We start from the raw sequence: 18,514 nt of genomic DNA, 5'->3' as shown, positions 1-18,514 counted from the left end.
ACCTTGCTAGACTTTGCAGGAACAAATTCTGTTATTGTTCAGTCTTAGGATATCACACCAGAATTCTCCTCTCTGATGATTATAAGTAAAACTAAAATTAAAACTGTAGGGATTGATTGAAAAACAAGCCTAACCATTAAGATCTACAGTTTTCATTCCACAACATAATACTTGAAAAATTACAGCTTGTGCATTAGGGAATGGTAAATGAAGGATGAAAGTGCTGAAGGTTGATTGATAGTTATGGTGGGAAATGAAGAATAAAAGTGATTTGTAGTTAATTGAGGGAGTCCGTTTATGTGCACACTGTCATTCACACTCCTGGACAAAATGACAACCAAAGCTAGCATGTAAAAAAATACTGTTTTCAGAGGACTGTGCTCTCATCCTGGTATTGCTTTAATCCAAACTTTCTTTTTTTTTTTTTGATTTTTATTTGCAGTTCCGTTTTGGTAGTTTGAACCTAAAACATATGGGTGTCATTTCTGTCAGTTTCTTTGTCTGTAGCAAGTGGAGGACTTTGACATCTGTTTTCAAGCCCATTCTCTTCCATGCAGGAAGAATGAGGATTTTTAATTTTCCTCACTGATAGATTCGTAGCATTGTAGAATAGAATCACTGAATAATTTAGGTTGGAAAAGATTCTTATTTGAGTCCAACCCTTAACCTAACACTGCCAAATCCAACCCTAGACCATGTCCTTAAGTGCCACATCCACTCATCTTTTAGATACCTCCAGTGATGGTGGCTTAACACTTCCTGGTACCAGGTTTTTCTTCAAATGTGGTGATTTGTTGTAAAATGGAGATGTGTTAGCTGACAGTATTTAGTCTTGAGAAGTGACTTGTTGGCATAGCAGTTCGTTTTATAGGAACAGCTAGGCAAATAGATGTTGCCTATAAGGTAATGTAGGAAAATTGGAATAGTCATCATCACTAATGCAAAGTAAAAATTAACACTATAATCACTACTGTTACAGTTACCAATAACTGTGTAATGATTTATTACAGCTTTGTCCTAATTTAAAAATAGCAATTTATGTGGTAATGAGAGAATGTAAAATATCATTATAGAGCAATATAAAAAAATATCTCATTACTGCAGAGCCAATCTCGTTAGTCATTTGCGTTCAGAAGTCTTGTGAAATTTGGGCAGAACTCAAGTGGCCCTGTAGTTCTTGAACAGAGATCATACTGTGATTTTTATGTAGTTATGTGCCTTCTAAAAATCTGGTTCTTGTTGCTAAATAAATGTGTATTTACATTTTTTAATGTACAAAATTTTTTGTCACTGATGTGTTGGGTAAAACCAGAATAAACCTGGGTGTTGGTTGAACATTGTAAGAAAGGTTAACTCTCAACAAAAAATAATTTTATTTTAAAATTTATGACAACTCAGTAAGACATACTCCATTTAATTGAACTTGTAAAAAATATTTCTCAATATTAAAATTCTAAAAATATTTCTAAATATTTATGATTTATGCAGGAACATTAGTGCTATTTGGACAGACTTCAAATGTGGAGGAAGCTTTCTGTAGGAAGAAAAGTAGTTTCATTCATGAAATAAGCATCAGTTCTGAATAGTGGAGATCTATCAAAAATTAAGAGATATTTTAAAAGGACAGGATAATTCAGAGTAGTAAATAAGCTTAATAAAATGACAGGAACTTTTTGCAGCATTTTTCCCCTACATGACATGAAATTGTACAACATTCCCTCTTTTGGTTTACTAAAGAGTCTTTTAAAATTCTCCTAATTTATCTGTTGAGGTTTTTTATGCACATGATCAACTCACATATGTCAAACTGTAATGTCTGTATGGATTTTAATGAGATTCAAGCTCAGGTTCTGTTTTTTTCCACCAGTGTAAATCCACAATGCAGGACCAGAAGAATCCTATAGTTGTCCTAGATGTGTTTTGAACTGTCAGGGTTTTTTTAAGTTTGTAAGCTCTACTTGTTGGTAGGGTCTTTGCAATGTGATAGTTACTAAGCTGACTGGAATATAAGCACTGTCTGTCTCAAAGCCAGGGCATTTGGATCAGATTACCTTAGTTTTGTTTAAAAACATTTTGTTTGGCTTTATAAATCCCCATCTCAATTAAAACCAGCATATTTGAAGATTAAATGACTGTGATAAGCAGCTAGGTTACCTTAGGTAGCACTGAGTAGCAGTGTAACACTGCAATTACTGAGATGTGCTTACACTGTCTTTTAGGGAAAGTTACTGCCATATATTAAATAGCATTTCAGAGAACTTTGAGGAGGCTGGTACGTTTGTTGACAACCTTTCATTGCTCTCTTGCATGTTGTATACACATGGTTCTGCCAGTATTTTTTCTAAATTTTTAAGAACTCTTCAGGGCTATCTTGGGTTTAGGCCAATAACAAAACAGTACTGTAGCTGAGTATCTGTATTTAATCTTATTGTCAGCTTTTAGTGAGGTATTAACACTTCCATTGTTCTGTCAACAACACTGTGAGCACTCTTCTAGTGCAAGAAAAAAATCTCCATCTGCAGCTCAGCAATTCCATGTGTGGCTTGAATTCCTTCGTGAACTGAGCATTCACAAATGAATGCAATACACAGAAAAACTGAGCAGGCATTGAAATTACAGCATCACAGAGTGGTTGGAAGGGAGCACAGTGGCTCATCTGGTCCAGCCTTCCTGATAGTGTAGCTATTTCATATTTCCATGAAACTCAGTTTTATTTTTAAGAGCATTGTAGAGAGAGTTCTTTCTCATAGGACATGATAACATTAAGACTCAGTTATTTCCTTTTTCATAATATATTTTGGAGGAAATAATCTTAAAACGTTGCTACATTTTGGTTGGTATTTGAATTAAAAACTTATGATAATGAATGTAAAATTTATACCTGAAAATCCCTTGTTTGTTTGTATGTGTTTATATCTGTGAAAGACCACAGGCAACAAGAACTATGCTCTTCTGTCTTTTCTTTTAAAACCTGAACAAACATTTATCATACAATCAAATTGCAATTGTATTTTTTACCCCTGCCAAGGAAAATGAAAAAAAATTCAAATTAACTTTCAATTAAAAAAAAATTGAACAGATATAATAGCTTACCTGTAATTTTTTATTGTTTATTTTCAATTTGAATTTCACTGGAAATGTCTGATAGAAGAAGTCACCCTTGTTTAGTGTTCTGTTTCAAGGTTAGACCTTTACTGTGAGTAAGATCAAATTCTCTTTAGCATTAATACACAGTGCTTAATATTTTATTTTTTTTTTTTTTGCAACATAAGAGAATTTGGTCCAGCACATTCAGGAAAAATTATCACCTCATATTCTATTTATATACTTAACTGCAGTGATTAAACAGGTTAAAAAACCAGATTTCAAGCACTGTGTTCTGATCCTGAATTTCGTTCCTGATCCTGCCAAGATTCAGTTGCATGCCAGTCTGCATCCTTAAGTCTAGTGCCATTAATGTTCACCAGAACTCCTTAGCTTTGAACTTCCAGGTAGACATGTGCATAAACCCTATAAAGCTTAGAGCTCTTTATTCCATGAATGCTGTTCTGGTGGAAGAGCTAGCTGTAGTTTCTTGCTGTTACCAATTCCTGTGTAATGACATTTATTACTGCATTTTGAGGCAACTCATTACCAGAAGCTGCTAGACTCCTATTTAGTTATTAGCTGGGTACAATTAGAATTCCTTTAATCAGCTGAGCTTGTTCAGCTGAATTCACATTTTCTTTTGCTGAAGGGGAGATCTGAGTTCCTCAGCCAGTACTTCAGACACTTTGAAACCATGACCTTAAATAATCCTGGATGTTCTGACCATACACAGTCAAGAAGTATGTGTTACTTAATTGTAATTGTAAAAATAAATTAGAGAGAATGGTTATTGTCTTTAATCACTATTTATACCCAGTTTAGTGTCTGTGTTTTGCGACAGGAGATATAGCCTTCCTAATGATATGTACATACCAAAGTCTTACAGGACAGGCCAGCATGCAAATTCTTTTTTTCATAACCATCTAAATTTCCAAGTACTTTAAAACTACTTGACACCTCTTTGATAGTCTGAAGTTTGGGGGATGCACGCAAAAAATATTCATCTTTACATGTGAAGATTCCTGTCTGTCTATCAGATGGCTTTAGACCAATTGATTGATTGTTACCAGAGATAAGCTTCCATCAGAACCTTGGTATTTAGCTGTTCCTCACTTCTCTGCTCAGTAGCTTCCTAGAGGAAAGCTTTCTGAATTTTGCGTGGCTGATACGCCAGCACTTCCTCATTGTAGGAGGCTTGGGGGTTAGTGAAAAAAGTCCAAGTCCAACATAGTTCCCAAACTTCAGTGGTTTGAATACTCTCTGGAGATTTTTGAAAATAATGTAGAGGAGAAGGTACTTCTATGGGAAAAAAAAGATGTCCAACAGAAACTGCTGGCTTACTAGGGGCAAGTTTGCATCAATTCTCACTATGCAGGTTAAAACAGCATTTATTCTTTATACTTAGTTTTGAGTCAGCTAACTCTGGAGAAAGGAAACCACTAATTTAGATTTCAGTTTAGAGCTTAATGTTTTCTTCCAGCTGGTGGGACTACAATAATGGCAGTACAAGTAAAAAAAAAACCCAATGCTTCTTTCGGTGTAAGAGTGGCATTATTTGAGAGTTAGATTATGTCACCAATAAGAGCTCAGTAATGTCCAGCAGCTACACTGACACCAAAGATGCTGAAAGAAAGAGAAATCCTAGTGGCCTCAGCAAAAGAAAGGAATACAGAGCTTGTCTTGGCTTATAAAGTCCTTGAAGTCTGAAAACTTCAGGAAGATCTGATGGGAAATGTGCATTGGCTAAACCAAATCAAATTCAAAAGGCTCTGAATGAAAGAGTGCAAAGGCAATGTGGTCTGAAGGGAATGAATCTGAATTGAAAGAAGAGTTGCTTAGGTTTAGCTAATCAGATTTCATAGAGATTTTACTCAAAGTTAGGATGATTTCAGGGCTGATGCGATGCAGTAATCTGGAAAGATTTTTTTGATCTGGAACAAACAGGCTAAAGAACCTGAATGTTGAGGTAAAGGGAAAAAGTAATATGCTACATTATTTCTACTTTCATGTCAGGCATCTTAGGTTTGAGCTTTACTTTGAGCTATCATGCCTAGCACTGAAAGTTTCTTAACAAATTGCTGCTGACAAATTGGAATCATGATGATGAAGTGGTACAGGTTTTAATTTATGGCAATTATTTTTGTTGGGTAGGAGGAATAGAACCATGTTTTCCTAAAAATACATTATCTATATTTCTCAGCAGTTGTACCTGAAAAAAGGAACTTGTACTTATTGGGGGAAAAAGTATTTAAAGTGATTATTTACGTTGTCTGCAAAATAATATTAATTTTTTTTCTCCACAGTAAAACCGACAGTTATTGATGTTGACATTTATGTTAACAGCATTGGTCCTGTATCATCAATAAATATGGTAAGTGACTTACTTACAAAGATTTTTATCTGGATTGCTGATCTTGGCATCAATACTAACTTTTGAAAAAGACACTAAATACCACAGTGATAAGTTGTTTGATTCTGATTTACTCCTGTTTTCAGCTATAATTCTGGTTTTTATGTCTCATCAAGAGAACAAACGTGTAAGCAATATTATGTTCTGTGTTGTCTATTGAAAAATGTTGGTAGATTTTCAGGGATGAAATAGCCATCTTAGGAAAAAAAAAGTTTGAAGTTAAGTAATTTTCAAGAAAACTCTTGAGATGTTGTTTCAAGATGCAATCAAATATACAGCTTAATAATGTGGAGTTAATGAAAGTCATCAGATAATAACAGCATATTTATTTGGAATTCATCATCTCTTCAGTGGTTGCTTTTCTTTCACTGAGTTACCAAAAATCTTGAATGTAAGAGTATAATTTTGAAGAAGTTATTCATAGATGTACTGCATGTGTAAAGGCAGGAGAAACTGAGAATGTGATTGTGTGGCAATAATAAACCTATGGTTGGTCCCTTGTTACAGTCTGAACTCTAGGTCTTTCCTCAATGCTGCAGCAACATATTCAGATTTAGAAAGCAAGCTGAATGTTTATGTAGCTATGGGGTTATGGGTAGCTGTGGCTGCTTGTGCAACTTTTGAGTTTGGATTCATCATATTATTCCCCTTCTTAAATTAGGTTGATTTTTTTTAAATACAACTTGGAAATGGAGGGCCTGTTAATATCTTACTGTACTTAAAGATTTTAAAATAACCTCTTCAAAGCAATGTCTCTTTTCACAATGGCATTCAAAGGCTGCCGTGTACAGTGTTCCTATAAGAATCTAATGAGTGCATTGCATGTATCTTTTGTATTTTTGGAAGAAAAGCTCCTGAATTTAAAAGGTGTCTGTTCAGCCTTATTCTTTGGTTTTGCCTATAAATATGAAAGTAGGCAAATCATTGCAGCATATCAAATACAAGGTGGTCAGAGACTCCTATATACCCTTGTAGTTGAAAATCTGACAAGTAAACATAGAAACAAATTATGTGCTGTGGACATCTTGATGTCATATTCATGAAGTGTGAAATGTGTTGATTGATATTTCATGTGAAGTACTGAATGTCAAGCAATGGTAGTAGCTGCTCCATTCTTGAACTAATAAGTAGCTAATTATCTTGCCCTTCTCTGATGGCCTACTGTGGATGCCAGTCTGATCAGGGAGAGAGAAACGGCAATCGTTTCTCACAGTGGCTTCTGAGAATTTTAGGGAGTTGTAGGAATGTGATAACTTGCTAGTATAAACAATTTGCAGGTGGTGTTTTCCACTTTGTTTTCCCGTTCTTCTCAAGGATGTTGTGTGAGAATGATGTTTTTTATTACCTAGCCAATCAAGTGGAATGTATCGTATCGGTCTATATAAACTGAAGAATCCTTTGTAATAAAGCTTCTTTTTCTGCCCTTGCAATTGGGTCTCTCATCTGTTCTTGTGCCATTCTTGACAGCATATCATAATGACTTCTCTGGTGAACAATTCATTGAAAGGTCCTCTGGCTTGCATTTATTCTAGGAATGGGCACTCTTGTTCAAAAGCAATGGGGACAATGTGTTTTTGCTCTTTGCCTCTCTGAATTAGTTTGTAAGTAGAATTTTGGGGTGCTGGAAATGTATGTGGAATAATAAGAAAGCATTTCATCAAAACTACTTGAGGTAGAAGGAAAAAAATTGTAATATAAGAAATCAGTGGGTTTTGGAAGATTATTGTGGCACAGACTTACTTATGTATTAACTTTGAGTTCAAGATACCTTTTGAGTTCAAGATACCCAAAATAGATATCTGCACCAAAATATCCATTTTAAAAACGCATATTATATTTCTTCTATAGTAAATGGTCTTGTTAGGATGGTTAACGAGTGTATGACACTGAGATATTTCTTGCTTACAGCTGAAGAAAAAATATGTGTAATGTGTAAGGGCAGAATGATGAATAAAATAATGAAATACAAAATTTAGGTATCTGAGGTTTAAGGACTCAAGACTGCATAAAGTTATATTTAAACTTTTGAATAGAAATGGACATTATTTCAGGTGTGCTTGTGGACAGTACATCCCACTGAAACTGAATCTGAACTACCTTAGTATTTTTGAATTTCATTTCTGTTCTCAAACCTAATTACCAATATAGGAAATTAACATTTGGCACTCAAATGTAACAAAATTTTGTCCAAAAACTCAATTTCTGCTCTGTTACTTTGGAGTTTGTCCAAACATACGTAAGAGAGTAGTAATGATCGTGCAGTCTCAAATTTACAGTGAAGATGGCAAGTCCTCACAAAATTGCAAACCACTGTGCTCTATGATGGCTTGTCTCTGCAGTGGTAGAACTGATTGAGAAGTTTCTTGTCCCCTAGTTTGTGTTATTTCAACTGTTTGGCTACAGTATTCAGTAGCCATTATTTCATCTACTGGAAGAAAAAAAATCGAACACTTTTTGGAATTAAAAATAATAATTTATTTACTTTTAAGTAAGCAGTTTTTCATGTAGACTGTGAACCACTGAAGTATGGGTACACAAAGAGTTGAACAGAAATAGAAGCTAGAAATTACCTGTGTCAGAGGAAGAGGAAGAAAGGAAGAACAGAAGTCTTCAGTCTACTATCTGTCATATAATTGAAATTTCAAAGGGAGAGGAATGTGCATGAAAATCTCATTTCAGGAGAAAAAAAAGGGATTCTTGGTAGAATCCACCTATGGTCTTTTTTTTCACCAGGACAAGAACTTTCAACTTTTCTCCTCTAAATTATTATTAAAAGTTGAGCTGTTCTGTTCAGGCAGCTTGGTAAGATTTATCAAAAAGAGTGATGATTACTTTGATTTCCATCCCTTCTATTTCAAGGGTGAGATCATCAACACGTACAAGGTGGACTTTCCTGCTGTGTACTTCCAAACTTAGACCTTAGCTCAATTACTTTTTTCTTAGTCTGCAGCACTTCTGAGGGAAAATCATGTGGAGCTTCTCTAGAAATCAAACTCTGCATGTATATTTTCTGATCAATTTTCATCAGTGTTTTTCATCTAGTGGGTGAAACCTAGGAAATAATTTTCTTTAAGATATTTTTTCAATGGGTGTTCAGCTGAAAATTCAAGCCAATTTTGTAGAGCAAAGCTTTTCAGATGTCACTAACTGTTGCAATTATGCTGAGACTTGAGCATGAATATTAATATCTAATGGATTCTTTTGCAGTCAGGGAAAAGACAGTTGCTATCAGACACCTACTTGCAGCAAAGTTAATCTCAGATGAACTGCATGTGAATACAAGAATCAGTCTTTTTAGAGTGAGGCTGTAACTGCCACAAGGGGAAGCAATGTTAGGGACCCCATCAAAAAGTCAAAGGAGAGGTCGTGTTCTGTGGCAAAGACACCATAATCCACAGGGATATACAGCTAACCCTGCATTCCAGACTTTCTGCGGAGAGTTTCTGCCACTTCCCCTAAAACACTTCTTATCAGTGTCTCATTTTCTAGGTACTTTCAATATGTCTATTTTAAACCTCAAGATTTCCAGAAAGAGTAAAACAGTAATGTGGTTGGTCTTCTGTTAGAGACTCATCATTATAATATCTCTATGAAGACAATAGAAACTTGTTCTCTTAATAGACAGGGGTGACTCTTCCTTTGTCTGTGACATGGAAGATTTCTTTAGGTCATGGTTTAAAAAAACTGATACAAAGAAATAGGTATTATGTAATAACAGACAAGGAAAAACAGACTGAATAATGAACTTGGTGATACTAGGAAGTGATTGTGAGTAGCAATAGCTTTAAAGAAGTAATTTCAGCATTTTGAGTTATGACATGATGTTATGCAATGGTAGATTCTATTGATATTACAAGTATTTTGAATTTAAAATTCCAAGATACATGAATGCCCATTCAAAAATTTTAGGCTGTCTTTTTAATAAATGAAAGCCATCTCATATAAAAATATCTTGCCTGTCCTTTATCAAGAACATAATAGGACTTAGATTCATTTAAAGGATATACAGTCTGGTTTATTCAAAAGTAAATGACAAATTCATTCTATGAGCCAAATTATATGTTCTTGAGTGCACATTATATCTCTTTGTCTTGGTTTTCATAATCTAATAAAGTAAGTTAAAGAAATCTGCAACTTGCCATTTCAAGGTGCAATGTCATTAGAGATACTAGGTTGTAGGATGCAAGATTTTAATTCAGTCTTTTCTTATTGAAAATATTTGTTATATCTGTAATTATAGTGACTGCTCTACCATATTAGAAAATCTTAAGGATCTTCTAAATGAGTTCTCTTAATTAATTTTTAGTTTTAGAATTCATTTGCAATTTTTTTCCTCATGCTTTATATTGTAAACCAGATGTACGAATTTAATATCACTCAGTTTTTAGATATCTGCCTTTTATTTTTTTTCCTTTAGTATTTTCCATTGAAAATGGTGTCCAGGAGGCATATGATTTTGCATTAAAACCCATAATCCATTTTTCATCAACGCTCCGGTTCTTGTCAATAGCTGTAAAGGTTTATAGATTGCCTTGTAAACCATAGTCTTAACGTGGCTTACTGTAGCCTGGTTTTCTCCAGATAAGCAGTACTGGCTTTTCTTTAAAAAAAAAGAAAAAGGAAAGAGACCAATAATCAAATTGGGAACTAGACATAAATAGTGGGGGAAAAAATCCCCTAGAAGTTGTTTCGTGAGACAGCAAAGTAAACACGCTGAAATTAAATAGACTATTAAACTTCAGCGGCATCAAAGCCTGTGGATTTATGCGTTCACACTTACAGTGTTAACTGAGTAGCTACAAGAATCTGAGATTGCAGCACAAATTGCTAGCGAAGGAAGAATTTTACGCCTGTGTGGTTTTTGCAGCTGGAGTCTCATTTTAACACAGCTGTACAGAAAGAATATTGAAGAGAGCGTGAGAAGCAACTTTGTAAACTGTACTTACCTGTCCATAAAAATAGTAATTGGTTACCTACTGGTCATCTCTTTATTCTCAAGTATTCTTAAATGGCAATTCAGTTTCTTTTATGTACTTCATCACTTCATTCTATTGTGTCTACTCTCTAGGCTATGCCATATATCTTTATGGGTGCTATATTTCCCATTTTTCCAGTGAAGTGTTCTGAAGTAAAAGCAATTTTTACTCTCTTTTACCCTTTAATGTATTGGTAGACTTCTTTGAACTTCAGTTTCAAAGTCCCCACATGCTCGTTTTGCTTCTCCACTGGACACTATAGATATCTTAAAGAATAGTCTTGATCTGGAGACTTGTCTGAAGTACTACTCAAGGCTTATGATTAAGCCTGAATTTCTTGCATACTTTTAGTTTTTATGTCTATTTGTTTGACATATCTATTTGTCTTTATGTCTATTTGTTAAAATGATTGTTAGAACAGCTGCAATTATAGAAACATAGCCTGCTGAATCTTTCCATCATATGGCAGAGCTACTTTATAGCCAGATTTTATCCCATTTTCAGCCCCCTGTGAAATACTCCCAAGTATTTCCTTTACAGACGTCTTCTCAAAGATAGTGCAAGTCACTGTTTGAGCACAAGGCTGATGCCCAGTTCATTGTTAACTTGAAGTGTGTTTTTCTAACTCTATCTCACTATCTCACCTAATCTATTTATAAAGCAGTTGTGTAGGGAGATGGTTTCAGGTATCTTTGAGGAGTGAGTTTTCCAGTTGATGAGTTCAGAGAATCACTATAATGATGGAATGCCTTGGGCTATTTGTATTTTCCCCTGAAAATCTTACCAACTCCTTTGTTGCTCTGTGACCTAAGAGAACACTCATGTACTGGACTAAATTTTAGTCTGAGTGACTCTGTTTGTTTATGAGGACTGATATACAAATCATACACTTAAGCATTTTTTCTAGATTATGATCAGATTACTGTTCTTGTTTCTAGATCATATTTATATACTGTCATTCAGTTTGGATCTCTCATAATAAAAAAATGTATACATTATAGAAAACTTTTCAGATGAATGGACTTTTTTCTGATAAAACAAAATCACCTCTTGTACAAGCTTGTTCTTGTTGCCTTAAGCTCTGGTAGTCAGTGCCTCACTATGAAAATATTTCTGGGAGGTAGTAGTAAAAAAATGAAATTTGAATCTGTCTGTGGCTTCTGTTCCACCACTGACCTTGTGAGAGGCTTGTATAATCTCAAAAGTGAAACTGACTGGAAAAGAGGAAGCTGGGCCTGGGGAAATGAACGTAGATTGATTATTTCACATATCACCTCGGCAGCCTCTACAATTGGGCTTCTCTAGAGCTCCACTTTGTGTAACTAAATCAGGGCCTGGGAGATACAGACTTGGATAAAGAAGGGCCTTAGGCTGCTCTTGTTTGAGGTGCAATGGGATGAACTAGAATAATGTTAATTTTTCTGCAATGTAGCTTATGTGCTGTGATGTGCAGCAGTAAAATAAATACTGCCATAATTTACTGCATTGGCAGGAAATCCAGTTTACTTCTTGGAGGAGTGAGAGATTCTGTCATAAGTCTTTGGTAATGGACTGATCTTGGGTCTGCTGCTCTGTCTTATCAGAATTCAAGCTGATTGTCAAATATGGATGAACTTAGCCTTAGAGTTGTCTCAAAAGGTGTATGACAAATGAGCAATTTAATTTCAATAAGATAGTAAAATTAAATGTCTCATCTGCTCAGTAGTGGGTATTAAAAAGGATTTGAAGAGCAGCTAGGCTGAATGTTTTTTCCGTAGATAACAGGGTGACAATATGTAGCAGGTACCTCCTCTTTGAGGTAATGTATTAACCATCACACAAAAAGTGGTAAGAAACTCCTTTCCAGCTTTTAAAGCTGGAAAGTTTTTAAAACTTTAAAACTTTAGTTGCAGTTTTTAAAGCTTGATTTTTCCCACTTCAATAACCTGTTTCTTGGGCCTGCAGGCCTTAGGCTTTAGATGTAGTGTACTCAGTGTTAAAGTTCCTTTACAAAGCAGTAGCTGCCCTTCTTGTCTGTTCAGCAAGTAGTTGCCCTTCTTGTCTGTTCAGCCTTCTTGTCTGTACATAGCTTCACATTCTTTATAGCCAACACTTGGGAAAGTTAGTTTAGAAAAACTATGCTAAATTGCTGTAAAGGGTATTGAGTTACTTTAGGGTAAATTGGCAATCTCTTGGCCTAAATCAATTTCATTTTTGTATGGTCAAGTGTTTATCAACTTTATTTTAGATTTTCAGCTTTCCATGATTGCTCCATAAAAGAGTGATTACTTTTGTGTTGACCTGTTTATTGGATTCCTGAATGATATTGATGTAATCTAAACTATGGTTTGGTCTTCCTTAGTGCTTTCAGTTATGGATTTATTCAGGAAGCAAATGGATGTTGCTGATTTGTTCTGTAAGTACTAGAGATGTACTAATGACAAGTTTTCATCTGACTTCATGGTATAACTTTCTGGGAATGTAGACCTAGATGTCACAGCATCCATACAGCAATTCTAGCAGCATTATAAATATGCTTGGTAGTTAGGAAGGAATAGCTGAATACAGGGTGACCCCCTATAAACCATTATTGGGCCACAGAATCATCTGCAGTTTTCTGTAAAGCTTTTTGGTTGGTAAAGAATGAATACTATTCATCAGCATCATTTGAATATCAGAACAATGATCAGCATTTTCCAGACCATTATTGCAGTGAGCAAAACCCAGAAGACCCCTCCCTACCTTAATTTTTTTTTCCCATAAGAGTGCTTGTCATCAGTCTAATTGGTCATAATTTCCTTTTTTGGCAGATTTCCGAAAAAAAAAAGGTTTAGAGAATTTTATTACATTTCCTTTCAAGATTTTTTAGTGAACATGGTGTCCCTTGACTCTTAAGTACTCTCAGATATGGTTTTTCAGGTACAGACAAGGTATTTCTGCTAAATGACTACACAGAACTGAAGAATAATACATATGCTTGGTTTCTGCAATTAAAAAGGTCTACAGCCTGCAGGGTTGTATTGTATCCCAGCACTTCCATGCTTTTACTAACACCATACACTTTCCTCCTTTTAAATCAAAGTAGTCCTAATTTATTGCTTTCATGGTCTGGAAAGGGGGCTTTTATGTGGTCAAAAATAGTGATATTCTAGGTTCTTTATATGTTTTCATAGCTTTCTTCCTCAAAGGTCTTTCTACCACAGTCTTCTTTAGTATCTGCTTTTCATTAGCCTTTTAAGATACAGGTGGTTGTGTTACATTCTGTTTTGCATTGGGTAAGTTGCTCTCTACACTTAAAAATTTTATGTTCTCATGAAACTTTGTGGCTCTTTTCCTGCTTCTGCCAATTTTATTTGCACCCCTTGAAAGCTGAAGAAATGTTGTGAGAGGAAGCTGTTATTATAACTAACTTTTTCTACACTCCACAGAAGCAGATCTTTTTCACCACAGAGTTTTGGATATGTTTTAGTTAAACATCTGAGACATTAAAGTGTAGTGACTGCTTTGAAACTTACCACAGGCATTTTAATGGTGATATAATAATTTTAGTAACTGTTGAGGGTTTCTTTAAGTTATAAATGGTAAAGGTATGGAAACTATTCAGGGGTCTAGGAGAATAAATTCTCAAGGCTGTTGTGAGATTCTTAAACCAAAGAAACTGCTGTCATCCTTTCTGACTGTTTCCTGTGCTTACCCCATAATTTATCTAGCAAATTGCATTTCTTGGGAGACTTGGGAGCAGGGATAACTGATTCTGGTTTTCTTGCAATTGCTTTTGTATATTTTTCAAGAACAGAATTTTAAAAAATATTTAAGGAACTTAGTAACGGGAGGTATTAAATACCTAGCCTTCATATGAATGAATGTGGCCCTCTGTTTGTCAGGTCAGATTTATGAAAATTGCAACAGGTTCATAAAAGTATGAGGGTGACAAACTCTTTCTTACAGTATCTAGTTTAACATAAATGCCAATGGTTACATCAGCTCCACTGATATTTTCCTTGCATATTTAGTCAATATTTGAATAAGGTGATATTAGAAATTTAGATGAAATCTTATTGATTCTTGGCATACCAAAAAAAATTTGGTATGACTTTTGTAAGTATTCTTCCTTAGGAATTCTGACCTAAAAAAAAATATGTCATAATAATAGGATTGTTGTACCTGTTTTGATTTGACATTTCAAATAACAGTATTTGAAGGGAGGAGTTTAGGCCAGCTGTTAGAAAGAAAAATGGAAAAAAACGCTTGGTCTTGCAAACTCTTCATCATGTTGACATAGACACAGTGATGATTACACTATTGTATAATTTGCTTCTGTATTACTATTCTTCTATGAAGCCAAAAGTTCTGTGGAGGCTATGCAAGAAACTGAACAAATGTGATACAGCACAGGGAGCTGTAAGAGATGGGGAAGTCCAGAAATGTTTGGTACTATTTTGAGAACATTCCATAAGACAGCCATGCTATTTCAGACCTCCTGGTCCTTCTCCTTAAGAGAGATTACTAAATCCTTCAAAAGAAAAGTCCTGGAAACTGAATTTCGTAATCCTGTTGAATACAGAAAAGCACCAGCTCAAAAGTGACATGGGTATTGTGGCTCTGTGCTTGTGCTCCTGGTAATCTCTGCAAGTGGTAACTGCTCATCACCTTTCCTGTGTGTTGCATCTTTTTCTTCTTCAGTTGCATGTACTAACCTTTCTCTCTATTGTCTGTTGATTCTTGTTTTTACCCAGAATATGTTTATCTAAACAGGCTAGAAGTTTGCAGTGGTTCTCTCAGATAAGAAAAAGGACATATGTGCCCAAGATTTTAAGACTTTTTCCACCCGTATTGTCTAACCAGTAAGTGGCCTCTGTTTTCAGACCTTGCCTTTCAAAATCCTTCTTGGAAACAGTAGCTAGTGAACTCCAGGGATAGTGAGCTTTGGCTGATAGTTCATGTTTGGTAAAGTGTGTTGGCTAACTGAGACAAAGAAATAACTGTCATCGGCTTACATACACTCCATATATCAGACTCTGACAGCTCTGTGCTTTCAAATGGCTTTCCAGGTAGGTATTTTTCTGAGGTATATTTGCTGCAGTGTGCACAGCATGTGTTTCTCATTACCTAGAAGGCCTGTAGATTGTGGTCAAATTACAAAGCAGTCAAATTTGTGAATTATAGAAAGGTACAAAAATATTATTTCAATTTATAGAGATTATTATATTGGAATCAAAAAAGATTTTTTTTTTTGTTTGTCTAAGAGTGCCAGTTTCTGAATTTTACTGCTCCTAGTAACTGAAGAATTGGGATCACCAAAATGCTTGCTGGTCTTTCACACTGCAAAAGGAAATAAAAAATTTCCTCCTGTATTACTTATCTGTCTCAGTCTTGGTCTTCATTACTGTGGGTGAAATTGTGCCTTGAGCACACACTCACTAAACATCTGGCCATCTTTAAGGCAAAGCAGTTTCGATTTTCCTAAGCTGGATTCATGCATTATGCAAATGTTACTTCATTAGACACTGCGATGAGCTATCAAGCTATATTGTTTGGTCAGAATAATGTAAGCTCAATGCTGATTTGAAATCAGACTATCAATTTTGGATAAATTCAGTTCATGCAATCATTTTTGCTTGTGATTCAATTAGGGCATACATAGTGATTGAGGTAAATGCAGTCGATGATTTTGTCTCTGTTTCTGACTTATTCGGATACCTATATGCAGTGTGTGGAACAGCATAAACAATAAAAGAGCTAAATTAATCTCTCAGAAAGTGAATAGAACTATGCCAGGCATAATTTTGAGCCATGTTCTCCTAAAATACTCCACACTGAGAGTCTAATTATAAGACTGAAAATTACCCAAAGTTGATTTTGGCGCTAGAACATATTGGATTCTCACTGCCTTCTGTCTTTTCTTTGAATTTGCACTGTGTGGAGAGTGCAAAGTGAAACACCTGCAAATTGAGGAATTTCTTCTGTGCTGGATGGGGCCAAATAAATAGGAGATGTATACAGTATAACAGGATCTGCCTGATGCCTGATATTGCAGTCTGAATTCTACAGGGGACACAGTTTCTCACCTGACATAACTGGTTGAATTCATCAGTGTAAATGGAAATGTGATCTGTGCTAGCCTGATGCTTTCATATTTCCTTTTACCTGAAGTACCTTTTATTGTTTCCAGATTAAAAGGTTAGGTACTAGGAGTTTTTATTTTGAATAATATTATAATTTAGTTTATCATTCTTTTGCTGAGTATATTAGGGAAAAAAAAAGAAAAAAAAAAAAGACTGCAAGATTGTTTGATTGCACTCTCCTGAAATCTCTTTATCTTCATTGTTTTCCCTGCAATGTATTCTCTAACTCTCTGGTGTCTGAAACTGTATTTATGTAAATAGGTCTGAGCATTACTTTGCCATCTGGATAGTACTGTAAAAATGGTATAAAGAAAAGGAAAGTGAAAACAAATATAGGAAGCTGGGGAGAATATCTTAAAAAGAGAAAATTGGACCTGTATTTTGAGAGCTACCTAGCTGGACCAGCTAACAGAATTTTTGATGGATTGTGGCACAGCTAGGTTAGCTAACTGAAAAGAGGCAGATTAAAATACTTGAGAGTTTCTTCTGGATTTTTAAAAAGTCTGGCTGAACTGGCATTGTGTGATTGTTCTAGATAATGATAGCTGATACATTGAATGGTCAACTTGTGGAAATTCTTTGGTTTAGTTCAGATTTATACAGGAAGTTTTTGTTGACATAGTAGTGTTTAGGAATGTGGCTTCTTTCTAGATATCTCATCATCTCTTACATGTGGAATTGGTTTTTTGTGCTCTGTTACTAATATATTTCAGCCTGTAAAAATACAGCCAGTGATAACATACTAGAATCTCTCAAATTTCAAACTCTTTATAGGTCTTGACATATGAGGATCTTTGTAAAATGCTTTGAATAAAATGACAAACAAACTAGCAGTCAAAATAATAATTAAATTAAATTGAGGAGCGTGCCAAAAATCTGTCAGCTTCTAAATAAATGATCTGATTTATGCCAAGTATCGCATGGAAGCTAAAGTCAGGAACTAGATTTGTGTGGAGGGATAGAAGGTAAGAAAATAGTGCAGAAGGTAGTCTCATACCTGAGGAGTTGCAGCTGTACTAATCACCAAAGATTAGCAGCAGGCCTGCCCTTAATAGGCCACAGCTGGGTCCAATAGGAAGAAGAGTGCTACAGAAGAGATGGAATTTGTTGGCTGTGCTGTGAAGAAGAAGTAGTTAGTGCTGCAAGGAGCTGCCCATGAGAAACCAAGAAGGTGTGGAACTTTTGCAATAGGAGGACAACAGATTTGAAAGTGGTTTTTGAATATTTTGTTTCTAATGGAGTCTTACAAGGCTCAGCTTCTATTTTCATTCAGAATTTGAAGCTTGTCTGTGGACTAATCTTCATTTGTTTGAATTGAGCATTTTCCAGAATGAGATGGAGGACAGGGTCAGTTTTACACAGAAAAAACTGTAGGCAATTTTAACTTTATTTAATAATTTGTTCCTATGGCACTATCTTGGACTATAAAACTAAAAATGGTGAAATAAGGGTATAAGTACTTGGGGTTGATGCTATAACCTAATTAAACATCTGTGTAACATTTTTATTTATAAATAGTGGATTTCAGATTAATATTGTAGAGAATAGCAGATATATATTATAAAATTTTGCCAAAGGCAATTCATTCAGTGGTTTGGCTCTGAAGCAAATATAGGAACATGTATTTTTTTCACTTTCAAAAGCAAGTGACCTTCCAGCTTTCACCAAGCTTTGCTATGTCATGCTAGTTAAAAATGACATTAAATTTTAAGGCTTTGGAGGGGGAAAAATGGTGCATTTCCTGTATGTCAGAAATGCCTTCTGTTGTCTCTGAGGAAATCTGCCTGCAAATCTGGTTGCACATGCTCTGCAGAAAAAATGGTTTTAGCAGCTTAAGTCTCTGATTCCACCTGTGTTGTACATATTTCAGTGTGAGTGTGGGCCAGATTTTCTGGAGAGCTTACATTTGAGCTACTGAAGCTGGTGTAAAAGAGCAA

The 18,514-nt window shown here is 35.2% G+C and overlaps 1 protein-coding gene across 1 annotated transcript in view; it reads left to right on the top strand.

Annotated features, from left to right (window-relative positions):
* GABRG3 (gamma-aminobutyric acid type A receptor gamma3 subunit) overlaps window positions 1–18,514 on the top strand; it is a 296,832-nt gene that overhangs the window by 10,606 nt on the left and 267,712 nt on the right. The window contains exon 3 of the mRNA XM_014307718.2: window positions 5,391–5,458. Coding sequence (XP_014163193.1) covers window positions 5,391–5,458 — 68 coding nt within the window. The remainder of the gene's footprint in view (window positions 1–5,390; window positions 5,459–18,514) is intronic.

The sequence above is a fragment of the Geospiza fortis genome, unplaced genomic scaffold (genome assembly GCF_000277835.1).
Source record: "Geospiza fortis unplaced genomic scaffold, GeoFor_1.0 scaffold366, whole genome shotgun sequence".
Taxonomy (NCBI): domain Eukaryota; kingdom Metazoa; phylum Chordata; class Aves; order Passeriformes; family Thraupidae; genus Geospiza; species Geospiza fortis.
Note: the sequence above shows the minus strand (reverse complement) of the source record. Positions and strands in the feature narration are given on the sequence as shown.